This window comes from Ursus maritimus, unplaced genomic scaffold (genome assembly GCF_017311325.1).
Source record: "Ursus maritimus isolate PB19 unplaced genomic scaffold, ASM1731132v1 scaffold_23, whole genome shotgun sequence".
Taxonomy (NCBI): Eukaryota; Metazoa; Chordata; class Mammalia; order Carnivora; family Ursidae; genus Ursus; species Ursus maritimus.
In genome coordinates this window covers 44,761,920-44,784,993 of record NW_024424786.1, presented here as the reverse complement: position 1 = coordinate 44,784,993, position 23,074 = coordinate 44,761,920, and the positions used below count along the sequence as shown (strand labels likewise).

Below are 23,074 nucleotides of genomic sequence, written 5' to 3'. Positions count from 1 at the left end.
GCTTCACGACCTGGGGCAGGAGCTGAAGGGAGGGGCTACCCCACAGGGCTTTTGCGAAAGCACCGCCCACACTCAGGGCAGGTCACGCGTTCTTGTGGGGCCATCCTGGGCATTGCAGCCACCTAGGAACACTAGACGCCAGGAGCACACTCTGCCACAATCACCAAAGAGCTCTCCAGACATTGCCCAATGTCCCTGGGGGCCCGGGGCAGCACCGGCACGAAGGGGGCCGGCTTGGTCACGGGACCCCAAGTGCCCGCTGAAGGGCAGGACTGTTTCCATCAGGCAGGAGGGAGCTGTGCAGCGGGGAGAGGCTGGGTGCAGCCGCGGTCTCGCGGGCGCACTCACCGCTGCAGGGCAGGAAGCTGGAAGCGCTCCATGCAGAACTGAACGAAGGCCTTCAGGTCCGTCTTGCTGATCCCGCCGATGGGGTTGATGTCTGCACTGGAGCAGTCGTACTTGGTCAGGTAGCCGAGGAGACTGTGGGGAGACAACATGGGGTTTCCGCGTGGCTGACCAAGGGGCTACAGATCCTGCCTGGTCCGGTCCCTCGTCAACACCCGGAGCCAGAGCTCGGCCAGCTGGAGGGTCTCGGACGCCCAGCACAGCCGGAGCCGACCGCAACGGGGCAGAGGCAGCAGATGACCTAGGGGAAGTACTCGGGGAGCCAGAGAAGGCGTGGGGGCCGGAGACGGACCGGAACGCTCCTGGAATGGCCCGCATCCAGCTGGGAGCAGCATGTCTGAAGGGCAGGGCTGGAGCCGGCAGAACGGGGGCTGAGGGCCGAGTCCTTAGGAGCATGTGGGTGCTGACCCATGGCGGTCGGGTCAGCTCCCCTCCCAGACAGCTCCTGTGGGGGCAGAAGAGTAGCCCCCAAACACATTCACATCCTCTACCCAGAACCTGTGAACACGGGACCCTGAGGGCAAACGGGGCTGCAGATGGGATTACGTTGAGGACCTGGATTGTCAGGTGGCCCCGAACACAGTCAAGAGCATCCCTGCAGGTGTAGGAGGGAGACAGGGGGGCGAGCCAGAGGGAGCCATGTGCAGGGAGGAGGGCAGAGATGCTGCCCTGGGGGCTTTGCAGGGGGAGGGCGGGGCCCCGAGCTCCAGAAGGAACCCGCCCAGCCAACAACCTGAGTTTAGCTCAGCGAGATCGTATTGAACTTGGACCCTACAGAACGGCAAGAGGACACTGCGTGCTTGAGCCACGGGCTCCCTGGGCATTCGTTACCCACGCCCTCCAGTGGACGCCTCCGTCTCCACCCACCTCTGGAGGACGGCAGGTCTCTGCCCACATCCCCAGCCCCCCAAGGTGATTCCCGACCCCGCCACATGCCCCTGAACCCCCTTGGTGGTGGTCTTCAGGGCCTGGCCTCTGCCTGTGTCGTCCAAGCCCACACTTCAACACCAGCATCAAAACAGCTGCTCGCTCTGCCTGACGTCCTGCCCCGTGAGCACGGGGCCCCGTCCTACCTGCACCCGCACAACTGACTTACTGCTGCTCAAGACAGAGACCCAGCTCTCGTTCCTCCGGACCCCTGCCAGGGCGCAGGGCCTCGGGCCTAAGACCCGAAGGGCAACACAGAGGGGCAGGTAAAGCCTGGTGCCGCCTTGGACGGGGGCTCCGCCCATCCACCCCGAGCTGGGCGCTCCGCCGCTCCCTGTCCCGTTGAAGGGGCCACCGAGTGGGGACAGGGTCTCCTGGCCAGAGGGGACGATGGGCTCCATTCCACCACGTGCCTCCTCTAGCCCGCTCAGAGACGCGCCGGGAGCAGATGGTGTCGGAGACAGACCCTGCAGGTGCACTGCCCAGGAGACCCACTCGGGGCAAGGCTCCGGCCTGCCTGGTCTGGGTCTCAGCATGGAAGTCCAGAAGGGAGGAGGCTGGGGATGGCAGGGCCATGTTTACATGTGAAAAACGGACAGACTTCCGCCTGGGTGTAAGCCCCGGTTATTAGCGCACGGGCTGGACTCCAAGGACAGCTTTGCTGAAGACGTCACTGTCCTGGACTGAGTGTCTGTGTGCCTCCCGAATTCACATCTGAAGCCCCAACCCCCAGTGTGACTGTTTGGAGGTGGGTCTTCAGGAGGTCATGAGGTTAACTGAGGTCATAAGGGCGAGGCCCAGATCCCATAGGCCCAGTGTCCTCACCAGAACAGGAGACGCCAAGCTCTCCCCATCTGCCGTCTGCCGGGAGAAGGTGCGTCTGCGGGCTGGGAAAGGGGCCCGGAGCCAGACCAGGCACGGAGTGGCTGCGTGTTGATGGCCGGCTACAGCCTCCGGGGCCAGGCTCTCAGCCCCAGCTCGCTGGCCTGCTGTGGTGCCCTCGGGCTGGGAAGGCCAGCTAACGGGCAGGTTCACAAGCTCCAACAACCAGCCCCTCCCACTCCCGCGAGCACAAGTAATGCCCTGCGGCCCCTGCCTTTCTGCCCTCTCTCGGCCCACGCTCCCCTGGCCCCCAAGCGGAATTTCTCAGGGCCGTGTCCTCTCCCCCTGTTCTCTCGAGCTTCACCACCAGCTTCCTGCCCTGGCCTCTCCAGTGAGCCTCCAGTCCTCCCCATACCCGAGCAACGAGCACCAGCAGCCCCGACACAGCCCCTCTGCCTGGCTCTGGGGGACTGTGCTCTGGTTCCACGCCCACCGGCTGGCTGCTTCACCCCTCCTCTGCAGCTTCCTCGTATCAGGAATCTGGGCCCCCCCAGACCCACTCCCTTCTCGGTCAACATTCAGCCCCACAGGCCCAGCTGCTCTCGTAGCTTTAAATGGCATTTCGCCTTCTGCGGATCCAGATTTGGGGGTGCGGTTCACCCCTGGACTCCGGAATCTCCATATAGCTGTCCACCACACACCTCCACAGGGATGTCTGGAAGATGCGTCAAAGCCGACACTCCCGACACTGGATCCTGACCTCCCCACCCACTTCCTGTGCCTCCCACATCAGGCCAAAGTCCGGTCCATCCTTCAGTGGCTCGGGTTGGCCTGGGCATCCTCACCCCAAGTCTGGTCCACCAGCAAATCCTGTCGGTTCTCCCTCTGATGCCCAGATACACCAGGAGCCAAGCATGCCTCGCCGCCCCTCGGCCCCACCGTGCCAGGCCGCGTGAACTGGGGGGATAGGAGGCACACTGGCTACACCTGTTTAAAGACCCTCCAGGGACGTCCCACCCACTGAGGACCCGCTGCGTGCCCCCCACCACGTTCCCTGACTAGATGTTATGAGCCTCCAGGAGAACCGGGACCGGTCACCTCACTGCCCACAGTCGGAGGGGGCTGGCTACACGGCTTCCCACCGACGCTGGCCTCAGCTGCCCAGGGAAACGGGGACCTGAAGATGTGGGGGGTGGTCCATGTCCCCCTTCCTGACCCACCACCCCCTCCAACAGGACAGGCCACGCTCCCTGAGAGGCTCGCATCACAGCCCCTGGCCTCCTGGTTCTCCCAGCCCCTCCACTGCGTTCATCACTGACTTCCAACCTGCCTCTGGTCCATCAGGGCCCCAACCGCACCCCCACCTCCTGCTGTGGGGGACGGTGCCCCCCAGAGACCTCAGAGCCTCCTGTCTGCCAGGCTCTGTGCAGACAAGAGTGTGCACCATGTCCTGGGAGAGGCCTGCTTGCACGATCGGTGCTCGGCTGGCAGCCGGGTTTGGGGAGTGTCCCCACTGTCCCCTAACTGCAAACAGTGGGTCCCTGTTTCTTCTTTGTTCAAACACTGTTTGGTGCTGACCAGTACTCTCCTTCTGGGATGGAACCTTGGTCTGTGCCAAGGGGAAGGTGCCTGTGGGACAGCCCCCGGCATAAGCCCTGTTGTCACACGTGTTGCCAGGGGAGGAAGCACACCAGCAAAGCTCCCTGGGAGATGATTCTGGAAGCCTGAGCCTGGTCTTCTGTTCTGCACCGTTAGGCTGTAACCAACCACAGCCATGAGTACCACCTGCTGCTCAGTCCGTCTCCCAGCGATCACGGGACACGCCACACGGGGCTGGCGGCTTGTTCCTGCAGCCTCCATGCATCAGGACCCGGAGTCTGTGGGTCACCAGTCCTCCGCCTCGTGCTCCCCCGATCACCTCTCCTTGCAGCTCCTCAGCTCCCGCGTCCCTCTCTCTCTGCCACCCTCGCCTGGCTCCCCTGCTCCCCACGTGTCCGCAGCCGGACACGGCTGGCTGGAAAGCGCGGCCCCACCTCTGAGGCGTCCTTAGAGCCGGGGCTGCCCGCCTGGTTCCCCAACCTGTCTCGCTCGCTCGTCAGCACTCCCCTCGAACGTCCAATGCCTGCTCTGCACCCTCGCTCGGCTGGTGACCCTGCTTCCCGCCTCGCCGAGGACGTCACGGCCCTGACCCTACACCACCCCCAGCTGCATCTGTGCCGTCCACTCTACAGCCTCCTGTTGCTCCGTGGACACACTAGCTGGGCTCCCAATAAAGCCAGCCCCTCGCTTGGCCACCTGCTTTCACCTCCTCGTGACACCAGGACATTTCTCCACCCACATCCCCTTCTTCATCAGCAACTCTGTTCCCTCCCTGTTAGACCTCTCTCATCATACCCTAAGAAAACCCTCCCTTGTCTCACCACTCCTGCCGGCTACCACCCTGCACCTCTCCTCTCCTGCAGTGTGAAACTTCTGGAAAGAGCTGACCCCCGGTCCCCTCACCCACCACTCTCCTTCAACCTGTCCCAGCTGGGCTCCCAGTACCTCCCTCAGACAAGACGGGGCTTTGCAGAGGGGTGACAATCGCTCTCTGTCCTGGTGGGCTCTCACCACAGGACATTTGCACAGGCCATTCTCTGGGCTGTATTTCCCTTCCTCCTTTATAAACCAACTTCTCAAGAGAGGCCTTCCCTGGCAACCCTACTTACAGCCCAAGTTCCCAAACTCTCCCCGTGCCTCCCCTGGTTTTCTCTGTAGACTTCCCACTTCTTACACACGGGATCAGTTTTCCTATTACCCGTCTCCTTCCACTAGAGTAAAACGGGAATTGTTTTCTGTGTTGTTCATCAAGGAAACCGCCTGACACGTGACACACGTTTCATCAGTTCCTCGAGGGCTGAGCAAACCGGAACGCAAGGGAACCAACGTTAGGGTGAGAAGTAACGTTTAAACGAGAACGGGCACGGCAGAGACTGCGGACCGGAGGCCCTACCCCGGGGTGTGCGCAACAGGGAGATGGCAGATGGGGACGCCGCGAGTGACCGCTGTCCCCACAGGACGGGAAACAACCGAGGAAGCACAACTGAAAAGTTTCTGCGGCTGCAGACAGACTTCACGTACCCGTACGAGAGACCCGAGGGCAGAAAGTGATGAAAACAGACGAACACGTAAACAGATGCCAGAGAGAACCTTCGAGCACCCAGCAGTCCACTCCCACCCCGGAAAAAATCATTGCTGAGGGGAAATGACGCAATAAAATAATTATACGACAAGTAAAACTCGTGTTCAAAAGCAAGCAGATTAAAACACACCAACATTCTCAACTATGTCGGGTTCAGGGTGGGCACCAGCCGTCCCCCCCCCCCCCGAAAACTCATTTCCTTACAGAAACACCGGAGGCAACAGGAAAGCAATGAACGTTGACAAAATGTGCATGAGAACGGTGAGAAGTTTTCACCAGCTGCGGGGTGCTAATTTCAAATTGTCATAATCAGGAAATAGTATCCAAAAGTCTGAAGTAATTCAACAGAGAACACATTTGCAAACATGCAAAAATGTAGAAAGATTTAAGACATTCATGCTATAGTTAGAATGATGGATGAACGGATGAACAGATGAGTGGATGGACTGATGGACAGATGGGTGGGTGTGTGGGAGGATGGATGGGTGGTGGATAGATGGATGGATGGATGGATGGGTGGATGGACGGATGGATGGATGGATGGAGGGATGGATGGATGGGTGGATGGAGGGATGGATAGACTGATGGACAGATGAATAGACGAATACATGAAGGGTAAAGTTCTTGACCTCCTCTGCTAACAAGGAGCAGTGAGAACACCTGAGCAAGGCCCACCTGAGAGAAGTGGAGAAACCAAGGCTGGAGGAGTCCTCCCAGCCTCCACTGCTCACCCTAAAAGTCGGCTGAAATTTATCTGGAGAATAATAGGGAGGCTGTGAGTTTTTTTGACCAGCGAGCAACATGAGAAAGGATTCCAGTCTACATCAGAGATGAGCTATCTGCTTGGGAGTGAAAACTGGACACAGAGCAAGGACCTAGGACGCGGTAGAATTGCCCAGGAGAAAGAGATGGGTGACACCGAGTGAGGTGAGGTGGAGAGACAGGTTCCATACCCAGCGTGAAGGAAGAGCCCCAAGCTGGGGGCAGCTGGTCTGAGCCAGGCCGGTGGGTGGGGAGCCAGAGGAAAATGGTGTTGACCCGTTTCCACACCCGAGTCACTGTGAAGGTTTGGAGCAATGACGTCCTGTGGGTACCAGGCGTGGCCTGAGCCACAGGGTAATGTGACCCCCACACCGTGCGTCTCACAGACACAGTGAGAATGGGCAGGGGGCTGGAAACACCGTTTTGGGGAGCATGAACCCTCGGAGAACTGGGGCGCTCGGGAGTCGGGCACACGCACCTCTCGTCCACGTTGGCCGATCCGAGCACCAGCAGTCCACCGCGAGCACCCCGGGCCCAGAGGCTCAGCTGAGCGAACAGATAGGCCACGACCATCCTTAGCCGAGCCTGGGGGACACAACAGGAAATGTCACCCTGTGCTGGACGTGGGGGCACACGCACACCGGCCCCTGTCCCCCCGTACAGCTCCAGAGAGAGAGGGTCCAAGGAGCGTAGGAGCTTTCCAGTGTCCAGAGGAAGCAGGGTCCTCCCGGCCTGACAGCCGCGGTGGCATGTGTGTCCGTACCGCGGGCGGCACCATATCTGAGATGGACGGACCCGGAGGAGGGAAGGCTGCTGCGGCCAGAAGAAAAGGGACAGACATGGGACAGAGCCCCCCAGCTGGAGCCCAGGGTCCCTCTTTCCCCCCACTGACCGGCCGGGGTCCGGCTCCCCTGCAGCAGCCCCGGAGGTAGGGCATGTGAAGACGCAGAAAGCTCACATGTGCAAGCGTCACGTGTCACCCACCAACTCTAACACACACGCTTGCACACTCACACTCACGCGCGCACACGCTTCTACGCGTACAGCACTCTGGGCAGCCCCGCGCCCTCTTGCTCTCGCACGCTCACACGCACGCTCAGCCTTGTCCCCGAGGCCCCCGGTGGCTCCCACGCGGGGACATGGGCCCGCCTGGGCAGCGCACCTGCACGTTCTGCAGGGCCAGGTTCTCCCTGCTGCTTCCTCCGTGAACCGCGAACAGAGGCCTTTTACCCGTCACCAGGCTGAAGATGTCCACGACGGCCTTCACCGCCGGGTCGATGTGGAGCCCAATGTGGTGGCTGCCGGGGAAAGGGTGGGTGTGTGCGCGTGCGGCAGAACCCACTAACCCCGGATTCACCATTCCGACCACATGAAAGTGCACGCCCAGAGGCTGAGCTCGCGCTGTGTATGGTTCCGGGACGCGCCTGCGCCCAAGGGAGGCCGCGTGCCCGTCCGCGCCCGTCCGCACCCGCCCTGCTCTGTCCCTGTAGGGCTGCCTATCCTGGACATTCCCGCCGTCCGTGCCGCCGGGTGCCTGGTGGATTTCCCTGAGCATCACAAGTTCGGGGGTCGTCACGAGGTAGCAGGTGTCGGGGTCCTTCCTTGCTGAGGCTGACCGATACCCCACTCTCTGCCCAGACCTCGTTTACTCATCCGTCTGTCGCCAGACAGCTCGAGCTGCTTCTGCATTCGGGCTACTGCGCACGACGCTGCCGTGAGTGTGGGCACGAATGTCTGTTTGAGCCCCTGCTTTCAGCTCCTCGGGGGACGGAGGAGCAGCCCTGCTGGGGTGGGGGCTTTAGTTGAGCTCGGCACAGACGACGGGCAGCTCCGCCTTGTTCCCCAAGCAGCAGAAGAAACGAAGACCCTGAATGCACCGAGTCTCCCCGTCGGGAGAGATGCCATCCCCCCACTTCCTCAGGTGCAGGGAGCCGGCCGGGCCAGCACAGAGCCAGCGCACCCCCCAGCACTGTGAGTGTGGTCCCGGGCTCCCACATCGGGGAGCCCATGAGCCCTGCTGGCCAGTGCCCAGGACGCAAGAACGACGGGAAGCAGGGCTGGCGATCAGACACAGCTAGGCTCTAGGGGGAACGGAAACAGTCTCCCTAAAACCTGGCTCACGAGAGACCGCAGCAACCTGCTCAACTCTGGACACGCATCTAACCACGAGTGCGGGCTCGGGCAGGGCTTCCAGTGGCGCCCGGTCCCACCGCAGAGGCCCGCCCGCACCCGACGCCGGCCTCCTCCTCTACCTGCCGATCTGCTGAGCCAGCTCCCTGGCTCTGTCGCACGTCTCCTGTGACGAATTCTCGCTGGCCATGTAGCAGGTGGTCAGCACGCGCCCGCAGAGGTCCCGGGGGTCCTGGGGGGTGTAGCTGAGCTGGTCCACGATGGTCCGGACGTCAGCCAGCACTTCCTGGTCTGAAAACCACCAGATGGCGGGTAGCAGGTAGCGGCCCCCTGCTGGGGGCGGTGCTCAGAGCCCAGTCCCCCTGCTTTGCCCGGCAACGTCTCCACCTACGTAGCTTCCCCCTCACGTTTCTGGCGTGCACGCTAAGGGGACAGTCGACACAGAGTGCGTGGGGGAGGATCTCGACCTGGGTTTGCCTGAGCCCGCAGCCCAGGCCACACTGCCAACGCCCAGCAGCAGCAGTGGGCATCAGGCTCGATGGCCATGGCCACACGGGCCTGAGCCCCAGGTAGGGCTTTAACAGCTTGCTGTCCCCAGGTCCTGCTGTGACATCTGAGCATATCTGCAGAGCCTCCTTCACCCATGACGGCCAGGACCTGGGGTTCTCCTCAGCCCAGTCCCCGCCCCCTGGAGCCGCGCTCAGACCAGTGGACGCCACCTACTTCCGTGCTTCACGGCCTCGCAGACCTGGTGGCACATGGAGTAGACGAGGCAGGCGGTGGCTGCGCTGTCCACCCCGCCACTCAGGGGCAAGAGAAACCCAGCCTGCAACGGGCCAACAAAGGCAGTGTGAGCAGAGCCTCGGAGGAGCAACGTGCCCCGAACTTAGCCCAGCTCCATCCAGAGACATGGGGGAGGAAAGATGCCCTGCACACTTCAGATGGATTTTCTAGAAGGAAAAGAGACCTCTCACTGTGAAGGGCATCTAGGACTTGTTCTCCACAGCACAGACGTCAGGCCCACGGAACCGCGGGAGCTGCTGTCTCGTCACTCTCAGTGTCATCACACAGGACTCCAGGGATGGAGCCAAACCTCCCCGCGCCCTTTGGCCTCCGCCTCACGCAGAGTAAGCAGCTGACGGAGGCAGCACGAAAAGAAATGACTAGCCCGCGGCAGAATCAGATGCAAACACTGGCGATCTCACCTGTCGGCTGCGTCGCAGGAAGTCCCAGAGCCAGCACGCGGGTCCGAGGCTGCGGGGCAAGGGGACGTGTGAGGTCTGGGAGCCACTGGCCTGGTCCGCAATCTCCCTGGGTGCAGGTGCCAGGGTAGGAGCAGCGCCAGGGAGAACTGCCGGGGGGGGGGGGCTCCCAATTCACCGAGTCTCTGTGTTAAGCACTTCATGGGAATGAATGCATTTTTGTCTCCCAGCAGCCCTGGGAGGTAGGTGATTATCTTTTGGCCCCATTTGGAAAGAGAAAAACTGAGACACAAAAAGCAAAGGACAGGCAGGACCTCTGTGCCCACGGCCCCAGCACGAGGGAGCAGCAGGGCTGCGTGTGGAAGCCGGGCTGACTGGCTGCGCCCCCCACACCCTCAGCCTCAAGGCTACATCGGGTGAGGGGGGCGCCCTGGGGCCAGCATCACCCCTCCCTCCAGGCGTGTAGACATGGCCCACCTGATCTCCTCCGCGGGACTGTGGTACTTCCACTCGATGGGTTCCGACGGCGGCTCCAGCAGGTCCTCGTGGCACGAGAGGGCGAAGTCCACCTTCACGCGGGGGTAGGGGCTCACCTTGCTGGCCTGCTGATGGAGATTCGCGATATGACGCCCCGGTGGCAGCAAGCCCGCGGGAACGCGTGTCAGAGCCACAGGGGCACCTTCGCTCCCCGCGGGACGGCTGGAGTCAAAGACAGACGGGACCCAGCATTGGAACTCTCGTACGTGGAGGGGCCGTTGCCGTGGACAGTCTGACAGTCCCTCGAGACAAAAGCACGAAGCGACCGTGCAGCCCAGCAGTGCCCCTCCCAGGTGCACCCCCCAGAGAAACTGTCTGCACAAAAACTCAAACACATGTTCGCAGAGCGTCATTCATGAGACAGAAAGCAGACACGGTCCACGTGTCCTCAGCAGAGAGTGGGTCATCACCGTGTAGCGCACCCATTCCGTGGACCAGAAAAAGGCACGAAGCCCTGACAGCTGCTAGGACAGGGACCTTGTGAATGTCCTGCTCAGTGACTGAAGCCAGACATGACTTCGTCTGCGTGCAACGCCCAGAAGGGGCAGATCCAGAGACCGAAAGCAGGCTGGTGGTTGTGCAGGGCGGGAGGGGATGCAGAGTGAGGCTAGCGGCTCCAGGTTTTTCTTGTGCTGACGGCTGCATAACCCTGTGAGTGCGCCCAAACTCACCACGCCACAGTGTGGCATGGGAACCACAGCTCAGTAACACAGTCAGTAAAAAAAATGTAAAAAAAGAGTCCCGGGGTGTTGTTGAGCACCCACGGGCGTCTCCACAACTCACCGCCAGGTTTCGAGATGAGATCTCTGCCCTGTAGCTTCGGACGTCCTCCAAGTCCAACGTTGCGGTGAGGACTTCCTGGAGACGGGGTTTCAGAGAGAAAGCGTGATTTCCTGTGTTTCCCACTCACATGTGTGATCTGGCTGTTCTCACAGGTATGCCGAATTGCACGCGAGAGTCACACCTTCTAAGGCAGGGACTGGGGAGCTGTGGGTTCCCAGGGAACCAGGGAGAGGGGACAGCCAGTGTTGTTGCTGAACCAAAGCCCTTCCCCCTCGTTGTTGCCACCAGAGCCTCCGGTGAACTCAGACACATGGCAGCGGTGCCTCAATCACGGCACAGGACCCGATTCGGCCAATCCTATCTGCCTCGGACTTCTGAGACAGCTTCTCCCCTCTTCAAAGGATCCAATGTGCCCCCTTTTCTGCTTTACACGTGGCTGTGTGGAGATGAAATGGCTGGAGCTGCTGCAGCCACCCTGTGACCAGGAGGAGAGGCAACCCCAGATCCCAGCCCACACAGAGGAGGCCAAGCTGGCGTATGGCGGACAGGTGGAGCCAGAGCCCTGGCAACCCACGCACGGGGACTGGACGTGCTGCCCGTGTGCTCACGGGTGACACTTCCCTGCCTTCAAACCCAGATGAGACAGGAGTACTAAGAGTACAAAAATAGTACAAAATAGAAAAAGAACAAAATTTCAGAAAACAATAAAAAGGTTTTAATTCATTTAAATTATTTTTTCTTTATGAAAAAAAACCTCTTAGTTAAATTACGTCACTAGAATGTTGGGTCATTGCATGCAAGTTGGGGACAGTGAGAGCTACTCCTGTGGACCACCGCGTGACACGGGGAGGCTGCGAACCCCCCACTCCTGCTAACAGGCCTGTGGGCAGCTGCCACTGTCAACACCGGGCCTGACCCGAGCTAGACACACCCACAGAGAGAAGGAGGAAATGGAGCTCTTCTGTCCTCTGGTTCTCCCGTTACTTCCTAAAGTGATGGGCCACCAAAGCCACTGTGCCTTCCACGCGACAAAGCCAAGGGACGTGTGAGGCCCCAACAAACAAAAGACCCTGGATGGTGTGAATCTTTTCATGAGAAGAAGGTCCCATTCCACTTTTTCCCAAAACGGGTTAGTATCAACATAAACGTCTGACCGAGGCACTCATGTTGCCAGCGAGCCCGTGAGGTTCGGAAGACCCCAAGACATGCGTCCCAGGGAAGGACCAGCAGCTCTGCTCTGTGCGATGGCTCCGTGCGCCACACACTTTCTTCTGATCATTTTAGGTGGATCATGGAGGACGTGGCAGGACAGCACGGCCTTTAGCCCGAGGACAGCGATGCCCTCTCTCCCTGAGCACTCGGACAAAATCAGGTAATTCTAGCCTGAGAGCCCGCCTGGGGAAATGTGAGGCAACAGTCCTCAGGTTTTCATGTGCTTACAAATCACCTGGGTGTGTGCTTAAAATGCAGATCCCCAGGGGTCCAGCCCTGAGGCCTGTCTGGGGTCCAGAGCCTGTAGGGACCCGCACACCTGCTTTTCCTGGTGCAGGTGACTCCCAGGCCACTGCCAGTCAGTCCAGGGCAAGGTGCCCATGGCTCCGACGTGCGGCCCAGCGTCTCGGCCGCATTGACCCAGCCTAAAGACAGTTGGTCATTCCAGTGGGACAGAGGGAGATGCAATGCCTTTTGCAAGAACTTGACTTTTCCTTCAAACCCTTCCGTCTTGATTGTGGCTAACGCTGGCACCTGGAGGCCTCTGGGGATGCTGTCACGTGCAAGCAGGGCCTGGGGGACAGTGGGGGAGGGACGGAGCGTCCCTGCTGCCAGACTCCCGCCCCTCCTCTGACAAGAAAGCAGCATGGAATTCGCTGGCTCCGCTTTGAAACTCAAGTTCGGTTTTATAACCACTTCCTCGCCGACAACCCCAGCAAGGCTGCGAAGGTACCAGACGTCACGTCACTGACGTGGCCACAATAGTGAATTAGGCCAGAGCTGCGGAGGATTTATGACGTGACATGAGCTTGCGCTGACGCCTTCTGCCTCTAAATTAGCATTTCCACCGGTCCCCGAAGGCAGGTGGATTCAGAGTCAGGGTGGCTGATGCCGTGTGAGGGCCCACCGTGAACACAGGCTGACGATTTGGACTTGCGGTGGGACTGGCATTCATGCCCATTTCTGGCAATAACAGCTATTTCCTTTTGCTTTGAATTTAAAAGTGAAAAAAACAAAAGTGAGAGCAAACCATTCTTCATAAGGACTTTCTCTTCAGATGCCTCCACCGGGATGGACATTCACATCCAACGTGGCCACATGGACTAGCGGGACAGACAGCACCCACACCCACGTCCTCTGGAGGAGGAGGGCGAGTTACCACCAGCTCCGCGAGGCCTGGGCCCCTCAGCTTGTCCCTCTCCTGTCCCTGTGCCCGGGGACTGTAGCGACGGTCCTTCTGAGTGCACCGCACTGCTCCCTGTGCAGACACGACTGGCCCCAGTGGCTGGCTGTGTCCAGTGAGACCACACGACCCCACGGAGTGAGGCCTCCCCCAGAGGAGCACCGGGGTTCCCAGGACACGGGGGCAGGGTGGCATCAGGCCTACAGTGAACACGCATGGGCCCGGATGCGTGGGGAAGAGCGAGTGGGTCTTGAGTGGCCTCCCCGAGCTCCCCTCTGCTCCGCTCCTGGGGATGAGGGCCCCCCGTCCAACGACCCTCCTCGCCGCGGGGACCAGGACCATGCCTGCTTATTCCTGAGGAGGCCCCAGTCCCACGTCCTCCCGGGGGGACCCCGGGGTCCCTGCTCTGCTGCCACCACACAGCCTGCCCCCCACAGCGCAGTCACTCCCATGGGTGTGCTCGAGCTCACTCTTACCACGTCGTTCAGGGAGAACTGGGAGCCCTGTGCGAAAATGTGCCCGTTCATCGCGATCAGGGCGCAGCCGTCATAGTAGAGCCGGTCCCCGTCACAGCCCTTCTGATTGGCCAGCAAGTAGATCCCACCGTTCTGGACAACGCAAGTGGCAGCAGGACATCACCTTCCCTCCCTCAGCCCTCCCATTGTGCCATAACTAGCACCCCTGCAGGGAAACTGCGGGCACGCAGCGGGGGCCTGGGGCTGGGACCTGTGGGCCTTCCAAGGCACCAGGCCTCAGGCCCAACGTCATTACTGCCTCCCAGCCTCCCAGCCTCCTCACACGATTGGAGGAGGTCCACGGAAGACAAGCCTCACAGGACAAAGGTAAGACCCAAACCTGGCTTCACTGAACCCAAAACTGTCCCGTAAGTGACCATGTCATGCTGCCCAGCAAGAGTGGCCACTTCGAGGGTACTCCCTGTGCTCCGGCGTGGTGCCCGCGAGCCCACAGCCCTCCTGTGGCCAGTGTCTTGTCCTCGAGCCCAGGGCTGGATGCTGGGGTGTGAGCCCGTGGCCACTGGATGCCATGAACCAGGTGTCCTGCTCTAGAGAGCAGGGACAGCAGTGCCCGCGTCCCCGGGAGGTTGCCAGGGTTAAATAAGGTCAGGAGGGTGGGGCCCCAGAAGAGGAGTCCATGCACGTTTGCTGAGCACAGGCCGTTAACTACGGACACCGATGCGTCCTTGCCTGCCTGGGCTCCGGGGACGTGGGCGTGTGGGACATGGCACTGGCCCCGCAGCATGCACGCTCCAGCATCGCGGCCCAACGCCTACCTTGGTGGTGGCCATGGTCACCAGATCCACCCTGGCGTGGGCTTTCCGCAGCACGTGGTGGCTGCCCGAGGCGTTGGTGAAGATCTCCACACCATCCAGGCCCATGTGCACGTGCGGGCTGTGGGCGCAGGCAGTTGACAGGAAGAGACGGGATGCCCTCCCCGCCCCGCCCTCCCAGCCCCGGTGTCTCCACAGCCCACGGCCATGCCACCAGGGCTGCCGCACGCAAAGGGCTAGGGCTGACCTGTGAGGGGTCCAGAGCTCCTCACAGATCTCGCTCCCAATGCAGGTGTCCCGGGTGGCCAGCACCGCGTCTCCAAAGGGCACGGTCTCCTGCAGTCGGAGGACAGGGCATACGAGATCTCTTGGCCGTGCCCTGTCTGGGCTGCATCCTGGCCTCGCTGCCCTTTTCCTCCCAGCCCCAGCGTGGAGCATCCCCAGACCCGGCAGCCCAGCACCGGCGGGCATCTCACTAGCTGGAGGCTGTGCTCTGCATGGCTGCAGGGCTCACTGTGGCCATGACAAACTGTCACTCTGCTCTTGAAGTTTCCGTTGGCACAAATCCCCATGGTCATCCTCGTTATTAAGAGTAAAAGGTCTCATTTAGCCAGGCCGCTCTACGCTGGCCGTGGCACTATGCACTTTACTGCGTCACTCACGCTCTCACCAGTCTGACTGGGTGGTCCCATCCCTGTGCCCAGAATGACCTGAGGCTCATTCAAGAAACCTGAGCAAAGTCGCCCAGCTCCCTAGTGGCAGGGCCAGAGTTTAAGTGTGTCCGTCACCAAGAACCACATTCACAAACCACTTGTGGTGGGAGCTCCCCTGGCTGCCAGACAGGTCTGTGGGCTCCTGCGCCCACCGTGTGCTGACTGGTCATGCGAGCGTGGGATGCTCCGACAGGCATGCTGACGCTTCTGGTATGTGCCGGCTTGGGTCCAACTTGGCCTCCTCCCTTAATCCCCAAGTCACAGAAGAGGCGTTACTTTGTTTAGCCAAGAAATGATCCCGAGGCCTGGAACACATCCTAGAACACCTGGTCGGGCTCCTTGACATGTGTGGGTGTGTGCGTCTGTGAGTTTGACACCCTTTACTGCCGACGGCAAGAGCCACAGTGTAAACGTGGCCCTTTCTTCTCTGATGCCCCCTGCCATAGACAAAGTCGCTGTTCGCTGTGGCTGCGAGGTGAGCCCTCACCCAGGAGCCCTGCCGGCCACTGTGGGACCGTGGCCTGGCAAACGTGAGCACACGGGCATGGCTGGAATCCACACACCATTGTGCTGTGCAAGGCCAGGGCTCAGAGCAACAGACTGGTAATCACACATCCAAAGCCATGCTCACTGACTGCTCCCCGGCCTGAGCTGTCCACGGGGCGCAGGTCCTGGGCTGTTCTTGCCTTGTTCCCGGACATGCTCCTGAACTTCAATTCACAGTTACCAGGGCCAGTTCATGCAACCTCCTTCAGTCAGCTACCAGGCAAACCCTTCCAGCTGCAGCCTCTGTCCCACGTCAGCTGAGTGCGTCTCCACTCAGATGGATTTTAGGACATACGACGATCCCAGAAGAATGAAATGGGGAGCATCTCACCGTCAGGATTGCTGCAGACACGTCTGTTTCAGGCACAGACACAGACACAGAGTCTGTTCTGGGTCACGATGATTTCAGATTGTGCTCCCTGCTGCAGTTCGTGGTCAAATGAGCTTCCAGGTCACTTTGGAGATGACCAGACCTGGCTGAGAGTCCCTGTCCAAACCTCAGCTGTCCCTGACTGTCCGTGCAGAAGGCGCTGAGCCCCAGCTGGCCCCTGGAAGGGCCTCACTCACAAACCGAGACCTGTGCCAGAGACCCAGCGTGGCTCCCGAGCAGAGGGAACCTCCATCCAAGGGCTGGGGCGGCCAACGTCCTCCAGGGAAAAGCAGAGGAAGCCACCGATGGCCAAGAGGCAAATGGAGCCGGAACCCAGTGGGAATCAGGCGAGAGGGACCCCTGCTGGCTCAGGTCTGTCCCTAAGGTCCAGCCGACTCCCTGCCAACCCTCCACTGGAGAGATTCCGTAAATCGTTATGAGATGCCCGAAGTGCAGTCATTAGGGGTACAGAGAACGTGGTGCTGGGGACTGAACTGTGTCCCATTCAGATTCCTGTGTTGGAGCCCTGACCCCTAGCACCTCAGAACCCGACCCTATCTGGAGCTGGGGCCTTTACAGAGCTGATCAAGGTTAACACGGGGTCACCAGGGTGGCCCTGATCCAGTGTGACAGGGGTCCTTGTAACAAGAGGACAACAGGACACAGACACTGACAGAGGGACGACCCCCTGAGGACACAGGGAGAGCATGGCCGTCCACACACGAGGAGAGGGGCCTCGGGAGGACCCGCCCTGCTTGCACCTGCATCTCGGACGCCGGCCTCTGGGACCGAGAGCTAAGTATCTGTTATTCAACAACGTCCCCCCCCCATCTGTGCTGCTTGCTTACGGCAGTCTGAGCAAATTAATACACTTGGCAACCAGAATGGGAACTCAGGCAGAAACTAGAGAAGTCAGGGCCCCCCTAAAGCACCCCCTGTGCCCCTGGCTTCCAGCCACCTGTGGGAAGTGGACAGAACAGGGCTCCAGCCGTCACCCCAGCAGCTTCCTGTAGGAAGAGGTGGACGCGGCCCCCAGATCAGGCTGGAAGATCGAAGCCCTGAAGACCAGGCCAGTCAGGTCCACAAGACCCTGCAGGTGTCCGAGGCTGGGTCTTCACGGACTGAAGGGGCAGCCAGGTAAAGTCTTCCTTAGTTTTGTAACTAGAACCCTCCCCTCTCCAAAATTTGGGTCCCCAGGGTACCCCAGCAGGTGAGCTGGGGTTGGCATGAACAGGCACAGAATCACTGACGTAAGAGAAAGGAAGTGCCCAGCACCCCCGGGGTTCCAGTCTCCCTACTTGTACAGGAATCTCTCCCCTTGTTTGGCTTTATTCCTTCACCAGTCAGGGCGGGTTCTGGGGCTTTCACCCAAAGGGTCCTGCCCCACGTGGTGCACCGTCAGCCTCGAACCGTGACATCTGGCTGGAAAATGAGATCTATTCCCAAACACTCACCTGCTTTGTCACGTCCTGTATCATCCGGGGGAGAAAATACTCCTCTGTTTGCCTGGGGAGGAAAACACCGTAGGCCTGAGGACAAGCATCAAAGAGAGCAGGACGGATGGCATCCTGATGGGACCAAACACCAACCCAGGAGCTTCGAACCCCCGGATCGCCAGAGAACTGTCAGCCGCTCCCACACGCCTTAACTACCCCTTCAGAGAAGGAGAAGCATGTGGGGTGAACAGAGGAAGCTCCGTGCATTTTCCTCGCTGACACCACGCTGCCCAGGGAGCTCTGACCGTCTCGGCTGCCCCGCCATCCCACAGTGAGCTCTCTATCCACCACGGGCAGGTTTGCTGATGACGATGTCACGGCGTCAAAATTCACTCTAAAAGGAAGAGCTCTCACCAAGGTTTCTCCTTTCCTCTCCTTCCCCTCCAGCCCAGTAAGACCCACCGAGCACCAGACCAAAGCAACACCACCAGGAGACGGTATACGCTCGCCTCCGCGCTCACTCTCTGCTCCAAGGCCAGCGATCACCTTGCCTGTGGCCGGGGAGCTTCGCCGGGGTTCATCAAGACCCAAAATAGCGTGAGGATAAGTCCCGCACTGGAGCTTGTCACCCAACACCTGGCTCAGGCTGGCCCGATCTCCTCCCACGGTCCCCATGCCTGACTCCTCTTCACAGCCTAGGCCTTTCTCTGGCTGGATGCCCTTTCTTCCCAGCCAACACCCTCTAGAAAAATCCCAGCTGTGTACTCCTGCCAAGAAATCAGCTTTGGCCATGCCGACTGCAAGCCTTCTCCACCCCCGAGGAGCTACAAGAGCTCCTGTGGCCCGTCTCACCGTGCTTAAGTCTGGGGGTGCGTGTAAGAACATCACGAAAATGAGCAGATTCCTAAATTCTCTGCAGTCAAGAACTGGGTTATTTTTTTCTGTGTTCTGAAGAGGCCCGAACCTGTCCTGTGGTCATTACTATGGTGGGGACACAGCAGCGTGCCCAATTACCACGACCATGTTGGCACAGCACCCAGAGGGTGAAGATCTCTGTCGTTTCAACGGAGCCAAAGCGTGAGCCAGCCGCTCCAGCTCGGTGCCCGCCGCCACCCCTTCCACAGGCATAACCACACGAACGACCGTCTGAAGGAGCCACCGTGAGACCCACGCATCCACGCGACAGAGATGAGAGAGACGTACTCCCAGGAAATTCAGAGCCAACACGCCCCCGTAAAAGATCTCAAAGAAGAGACGATCAGACAGTAGAAAAAGACAAAAAGGGAGCTTGCACACGATGAAAAGGATCTGAAAAACTGGAAACGTGCACAGATCTGAAGAACAGAGCCCCCCGCTGAGCACGGCACAGATGACAGACTTAGGGGAATGCACTGCAAGAGAAAATACAAGTAAGCGGGCAGAGAGCAGACGAAAGACACGTAAGACATCCGCGGACTTGTCCGACAGCACAGGCTCCAGGACACAAAGAGCAAGAGGACAAAAGCCTCTGGAAATGGGAAATAAGATAACATTCCTGAAATCAAGGTCCTGACAATAGGGGCGCCTGGGGGGCTCCATCGGTGAAGCGTCTGCCTTCACCTCAGGTCATGATCCTGGGGTCCTGGGATCGAGTCCCGCAGCGGGCTCCCTGCTCAGCGGGGAGGCTATATCTCCCCCTCCCCCTCCCCCGCTCGTGTGCGAACTTTTTCTCTTTCTCAAATGAATAAGTAAATAAATCTTTAAAAAAAAATTAAAGTCCCAACAGTAACGTCAAAACCGCTGTGTGCACACGATGAGGACAGCAGAGGCCCAGCATGGCAGAAGCTCTGCCCTTACGGCCAGTGCACCTGTTCTCGGCCTCGACGTGACTCACACTGTCCCCGCTCACTGCGGGCGTTCCGCCTCACCCCTGCCTCATCCCCTGAGGTGCCTGCAGGCCCACTGCACGGGGAGGCGGGCCACTGCCCCTCACAAGGGAACGCCCAACTGTTTTCCAAAGTCCCCCTTGGTCTGGCGCCCTCGCTGGGACCTGGCGCTCTCCAACCTTGCACCGTTCCGTGGTGCAGAAAGAAATCTGTGTGGTGCCGGTTTGTATCGGCCTGAATTCTAGCAATATCCAGCATCGGTTCGCATGTTTGTGTTTTGCTTCTATCAGATTTCTCCATTTTCTTTGTACCTTTATTTTTGTTTGAGTTTCTCTGATTATTTTTTCTGTTTTTTGCTGATTAGGAGTCCTCTATACACCCTGAGCAATAGCCTTTGGGCATGTCAATCGACGAGTATTTGCTGGGTCCCCCCCACCTGCCAGCACTCTTCTCAGAACTAAGGAAGCCACAAGGACACGGATGCCACGTAAACACTCTCCACGTGCTGCGCTTGGCACTTTACGCACAGACTCATGTCATCCCCACAACCACAGCCCCACGTGATCACTGCCGAGACTGTCCCCAAGGCGCAGAGAGGTCTGGTCACTTTGCTGGCCCAGAGAGGGCCAGCCAAGTGGCAGAGGTGGGCTCGACCTCCCAACACCAGAGACACCTGCTCTGTAAGAGCTGCAAACCGGCTCCCTGTGCGGCTCAGATCAAAGAGGGCACTCAAAACAGGTGCTTTACATAAGACAGCATGAGAAAATGAGAAAGAGCTCTCAGAAATGAAAAATAAGATAGCTAAATTTAAGGGGCGCCTGGGTGGCACAGCGGTTAAGTGCCTGCCTTTGGCTCAGGGCATGATTCCGGCGTTATGGGATCGAGCCCCACATCAGGCTCTTCCACTATGAGCCTGCTTCTTCCTCTCCCACTCCCCCTGCTTGTGTTCCCTCTCTCGCTGGCTGTCTCTATCTCTGTCAAATAAATAAATAAATAATCTTAAAAAAAAAAAAAAGATAGCTAAATTTAAATTTCAGTAGAGACAGAGAGTAAGATGATGGAATCTTCTAGAATGTGGGGAAGAAAAGATAAGACGGCTAGAGAAGACGGTCCCGGAAATCGAATCCCCATCAAGAGGTGCTCCAGAAACAAAAAATAGAATGGAAACTTGCCCAGAAAGGACCGGATGACCTTTCCCAAAACTAAGTCACCTGGGCCTCGGGTCACAGGGTCAGAGGGCCTCACACAAAGGCCCAAAGACCCACACCAAGGCCCATATAACAAAATTTTAAAAGACCAAAGATAATGAGAAACTTCTCCGCATGCCCTGGAGAAAAGAAAATAATCACGTGAGAGCAAAGCAGACCCGCAGTAGCACCAGGGCTTCTTCCCAGCAAGGGCACAAGCCAAAAGCAATCCTACAAACGATACCTACACAGGAAGGTTATTTTTAACCTAGGGGTTTTGTTTTTAATTCTGCAAAACTAATCACCACACATAAGAGTCCAATAAAGACATCTGCAGGCAGGCAAGCTATCAAAAATTCACCTTTGGTGGACTGTTGCTTAGAAAGTATGACGTTACGACTTATCATAAGAAATATATTTGGTCTTCCTGGCACTGAGCAGCTAAAGCCCATGGATTTTCCGGAGATAAGAGCCATAAAGGTGTTTCCATGTTAATGGTGTCAGTGGGAAAGGCCCCAGGTTGCAGGAGCCAACCCGGCGGATCAAGGAATTGGAGCTTTGGGACCCAGGGAGGGAGCCAGGCCGGGGATTGAGTTCAGTGGCCAAAGGCCAACGATCATGCCTTGTAAGGAAGCCTCCAGAAAACGGCAAAGCACGAGGAGGTTTGGGGAGCTCTCGGGTTGGCGACTGCGTGGAGATCCGGGGACAGCAGTGGACCCCCACGGCCGGCCCCGTGCATCTCTCCCACCTGGCTGTCCTGATTATATCCTTGAAGACTAAACCGTGATCTAGACATCAACCTCAGGAGGGGGTGGTGGGAACCTCTGGAATCTACTAAGCCATGTGCCAGCGAATGAGCAACTCGTCAGAGACAGCGGTGCAGGCAGCTGGTCAGCCCAGGACAGCGAGGAAAGTCCCACAGAACTGTGCAGGAAGGGGGTGGCGGAAATACACAAGCCCCCGACGCTCTCCTACATCCAACTACGGAGCATTTGAGACACGCTGTTAAAGGCTCTACCTGCAAGAGCAGCAGAGCGACATGTGCGCCAGGAACCCAGCAAGAGCACAGGGCAGGTTCCTCACCCAGGGGTGACTGTGCCCCCAGGGCACATTTGGTAAAGTCGGGACGCATCCGGGCTGGTCACAAACGGACTACCTACGGGGCAAGCCAGGGGCACTGCTGCACCGCGTGCCACGCATGGGACAGCCCGAGCCTCGGGCCGGGGCTGAGAGACCCTGGCATATAGGATGGCTCCGGACACGAGATGCCTGACGGCCGCGGCCGACGAGCCTTCCGTGATAACGTGGCCATACTGTAACCAGCAGCCTCAAGACAGCCGTACCTAAAACAGCAGGAACTTGCCCCCAGTTCTCACATATCTCCCCCGTGACGTGGACCACGGCTCCGCCCAGGGAAGATGTGACCCAAGCATCCACGGAGAGGCCACGGCGGGGCACGGCGACTCACCGGCTCCGTGACCATGGGGTGAACCAGCGCAGCTCCCGGTAGTTGCCTTCGTTGGCCAAGGCCATTTTGGGTCTGATGAGCAGGACCCTCCTGCAGGCAGGAGGACAGGTCAGCTCCTGAGATGAGCCCCCGGTCACAAGGGACGGCCCACTGGTCCACCCTCCCCTGACGGTGGACATGACTGAGCTGCCGAGACCCAGCAGGGGTGCTGGGTGGGCAGCGGACGTCTGGGGTCTGCCAGGGGAACAGGGCACACCACCCTCCCTCCAACGACTTCCGGCCAGCAGCCCCACCCTGCGGTCTGTCCTAATACCCAAAGGGGTCCGTGGTGGGCAGAGACCGGGAGAAGCAGTGACACTAAGGACTGGGCATTTCCGGAAGTGGTCTCCTAGCACACGGCTCCCAGGGACCGTACGGCTCCCAGGGACCGTGCGGCTCCCAGGAGGGAGCACACCACAGGGCAGCAGAGCCTGGGAGAGGCGGCATGCGGGTCACTCTCTCCCGGCTGCCACCTACCTGTTGAGAAAGATCACCCTGCAGTTGTAGCGGACATTTCGGTGCATGACAGGCCTGTGGAGAGAGGGGACACACGCGCCTGTCTGTGAACAGCAAAGTGCTATGTCTGTTGCAGGACGAAGCTTCCTGGGGCCTGTAAGAGAAGCGGAAGGCCCCCTGCAGCTTTCTCGGAGGGCTTCTGCCTGGCTGTCGGCTCTAAAGCGGGAGAAACTCTTCTAATGAGCATAGTCGTCCCCTCTTAGGGCTCGTCCTCTCTCCTGGAACGTTCTCAGACCCCCCTATCTGCACGCAGCCCTGTCACCCTGTCACCTCTCCGTCCCCTACTGGCCTCAGGCACCTGAGCCTTCCTGGTTCTCCTTCAGAACACCCCCTGACCTGTGGGCTGCGCCCCTTCTAGAAGGCGGGTCTTCTAGGGACCGGCACTCTGTCTGGACCCCTCCCACAGATACTGGGCTTCACGCCTCCGCCCCAGCGTCCTCCCCCTTCACAGGAAGCCGGGGGCTCTGCTAGGGCGGGGCTGGCCCGGTATTAAGGACATCGT

General features: G+C 59.4%; 1 protein-coding gene across 8 annotated transcripts in view; it reads right to left on the bottom strand.

Annotated features, from left to right (window-relative positions):
• The window catches only part of NADSYN1 (NAD synthetase 1), a 34,678-nt gene that overhangs the window by 4,517 nt on the left and 7,087 nt on the right, over positions 1-23,074 (bottom strand). For 3 of the 8 annotated variants that reach the window (XR_005837196.1, XM_040639607.1, XM_040639605.1), the window contains exons 4-17: positions 22,534-22,587; positions 22,018-22,107; positions 17,516-17,567; positions 14,680-14,768; positions 14,436-14,553; positions 13,621-13,752; positions 10,750-10,824; positions 9,907-10,034; positions 9,433-9,481; positions 8,951-9,053; positions 8,350-8,518; positions 7,260-7,395; positions 6,576-6,682; positions 349-480 (exon numbers count right to left, since the gene is read on the bottom strand). Coding sequence is in view for 7 of the 8 variants with exons in the window: in XM_040639607.1 (XP_040495541.1) it covers positions 349-480; positions 6,576-6,682; positions 7,260-7,395; positions 8,350-8,518; positions 8,951-9,053; positions 9,433-9,481; positions 9,907-10,034; positions 10,750-10,824; positions 13,621-13,752; positions 14,436-14,553; positions 14,680-14,768; positions 17,516-17,567; positions 22,018-22,107; positions 22,534-22,587 (1,434 nt within the window). In the remaining variant the exon portion in view is untranslated. Of the gene's footprint in view, positions 1-348; positions 481-5,433; positions 6,420-6,575; positions 6,683-7,259; positions 7,396-8,349; positions 8,519-8,950; positions 9,054-9,432; positions 9,482-9,906; positions 10,035-10,749; positions 10,825-13,620; positions 13,753-14,435; positions 14,554-14,679; positions 14,769-17,515; positions 17,568-22,017; positions 22,108-22,533; positions 22,588-23,074 lie in introns of those variants that run through there. The other 5 variants (XM_040639606.1, XM_040639610.1, XM_040639608.1 and 2 more) reach the window with 5 other exon arrangements.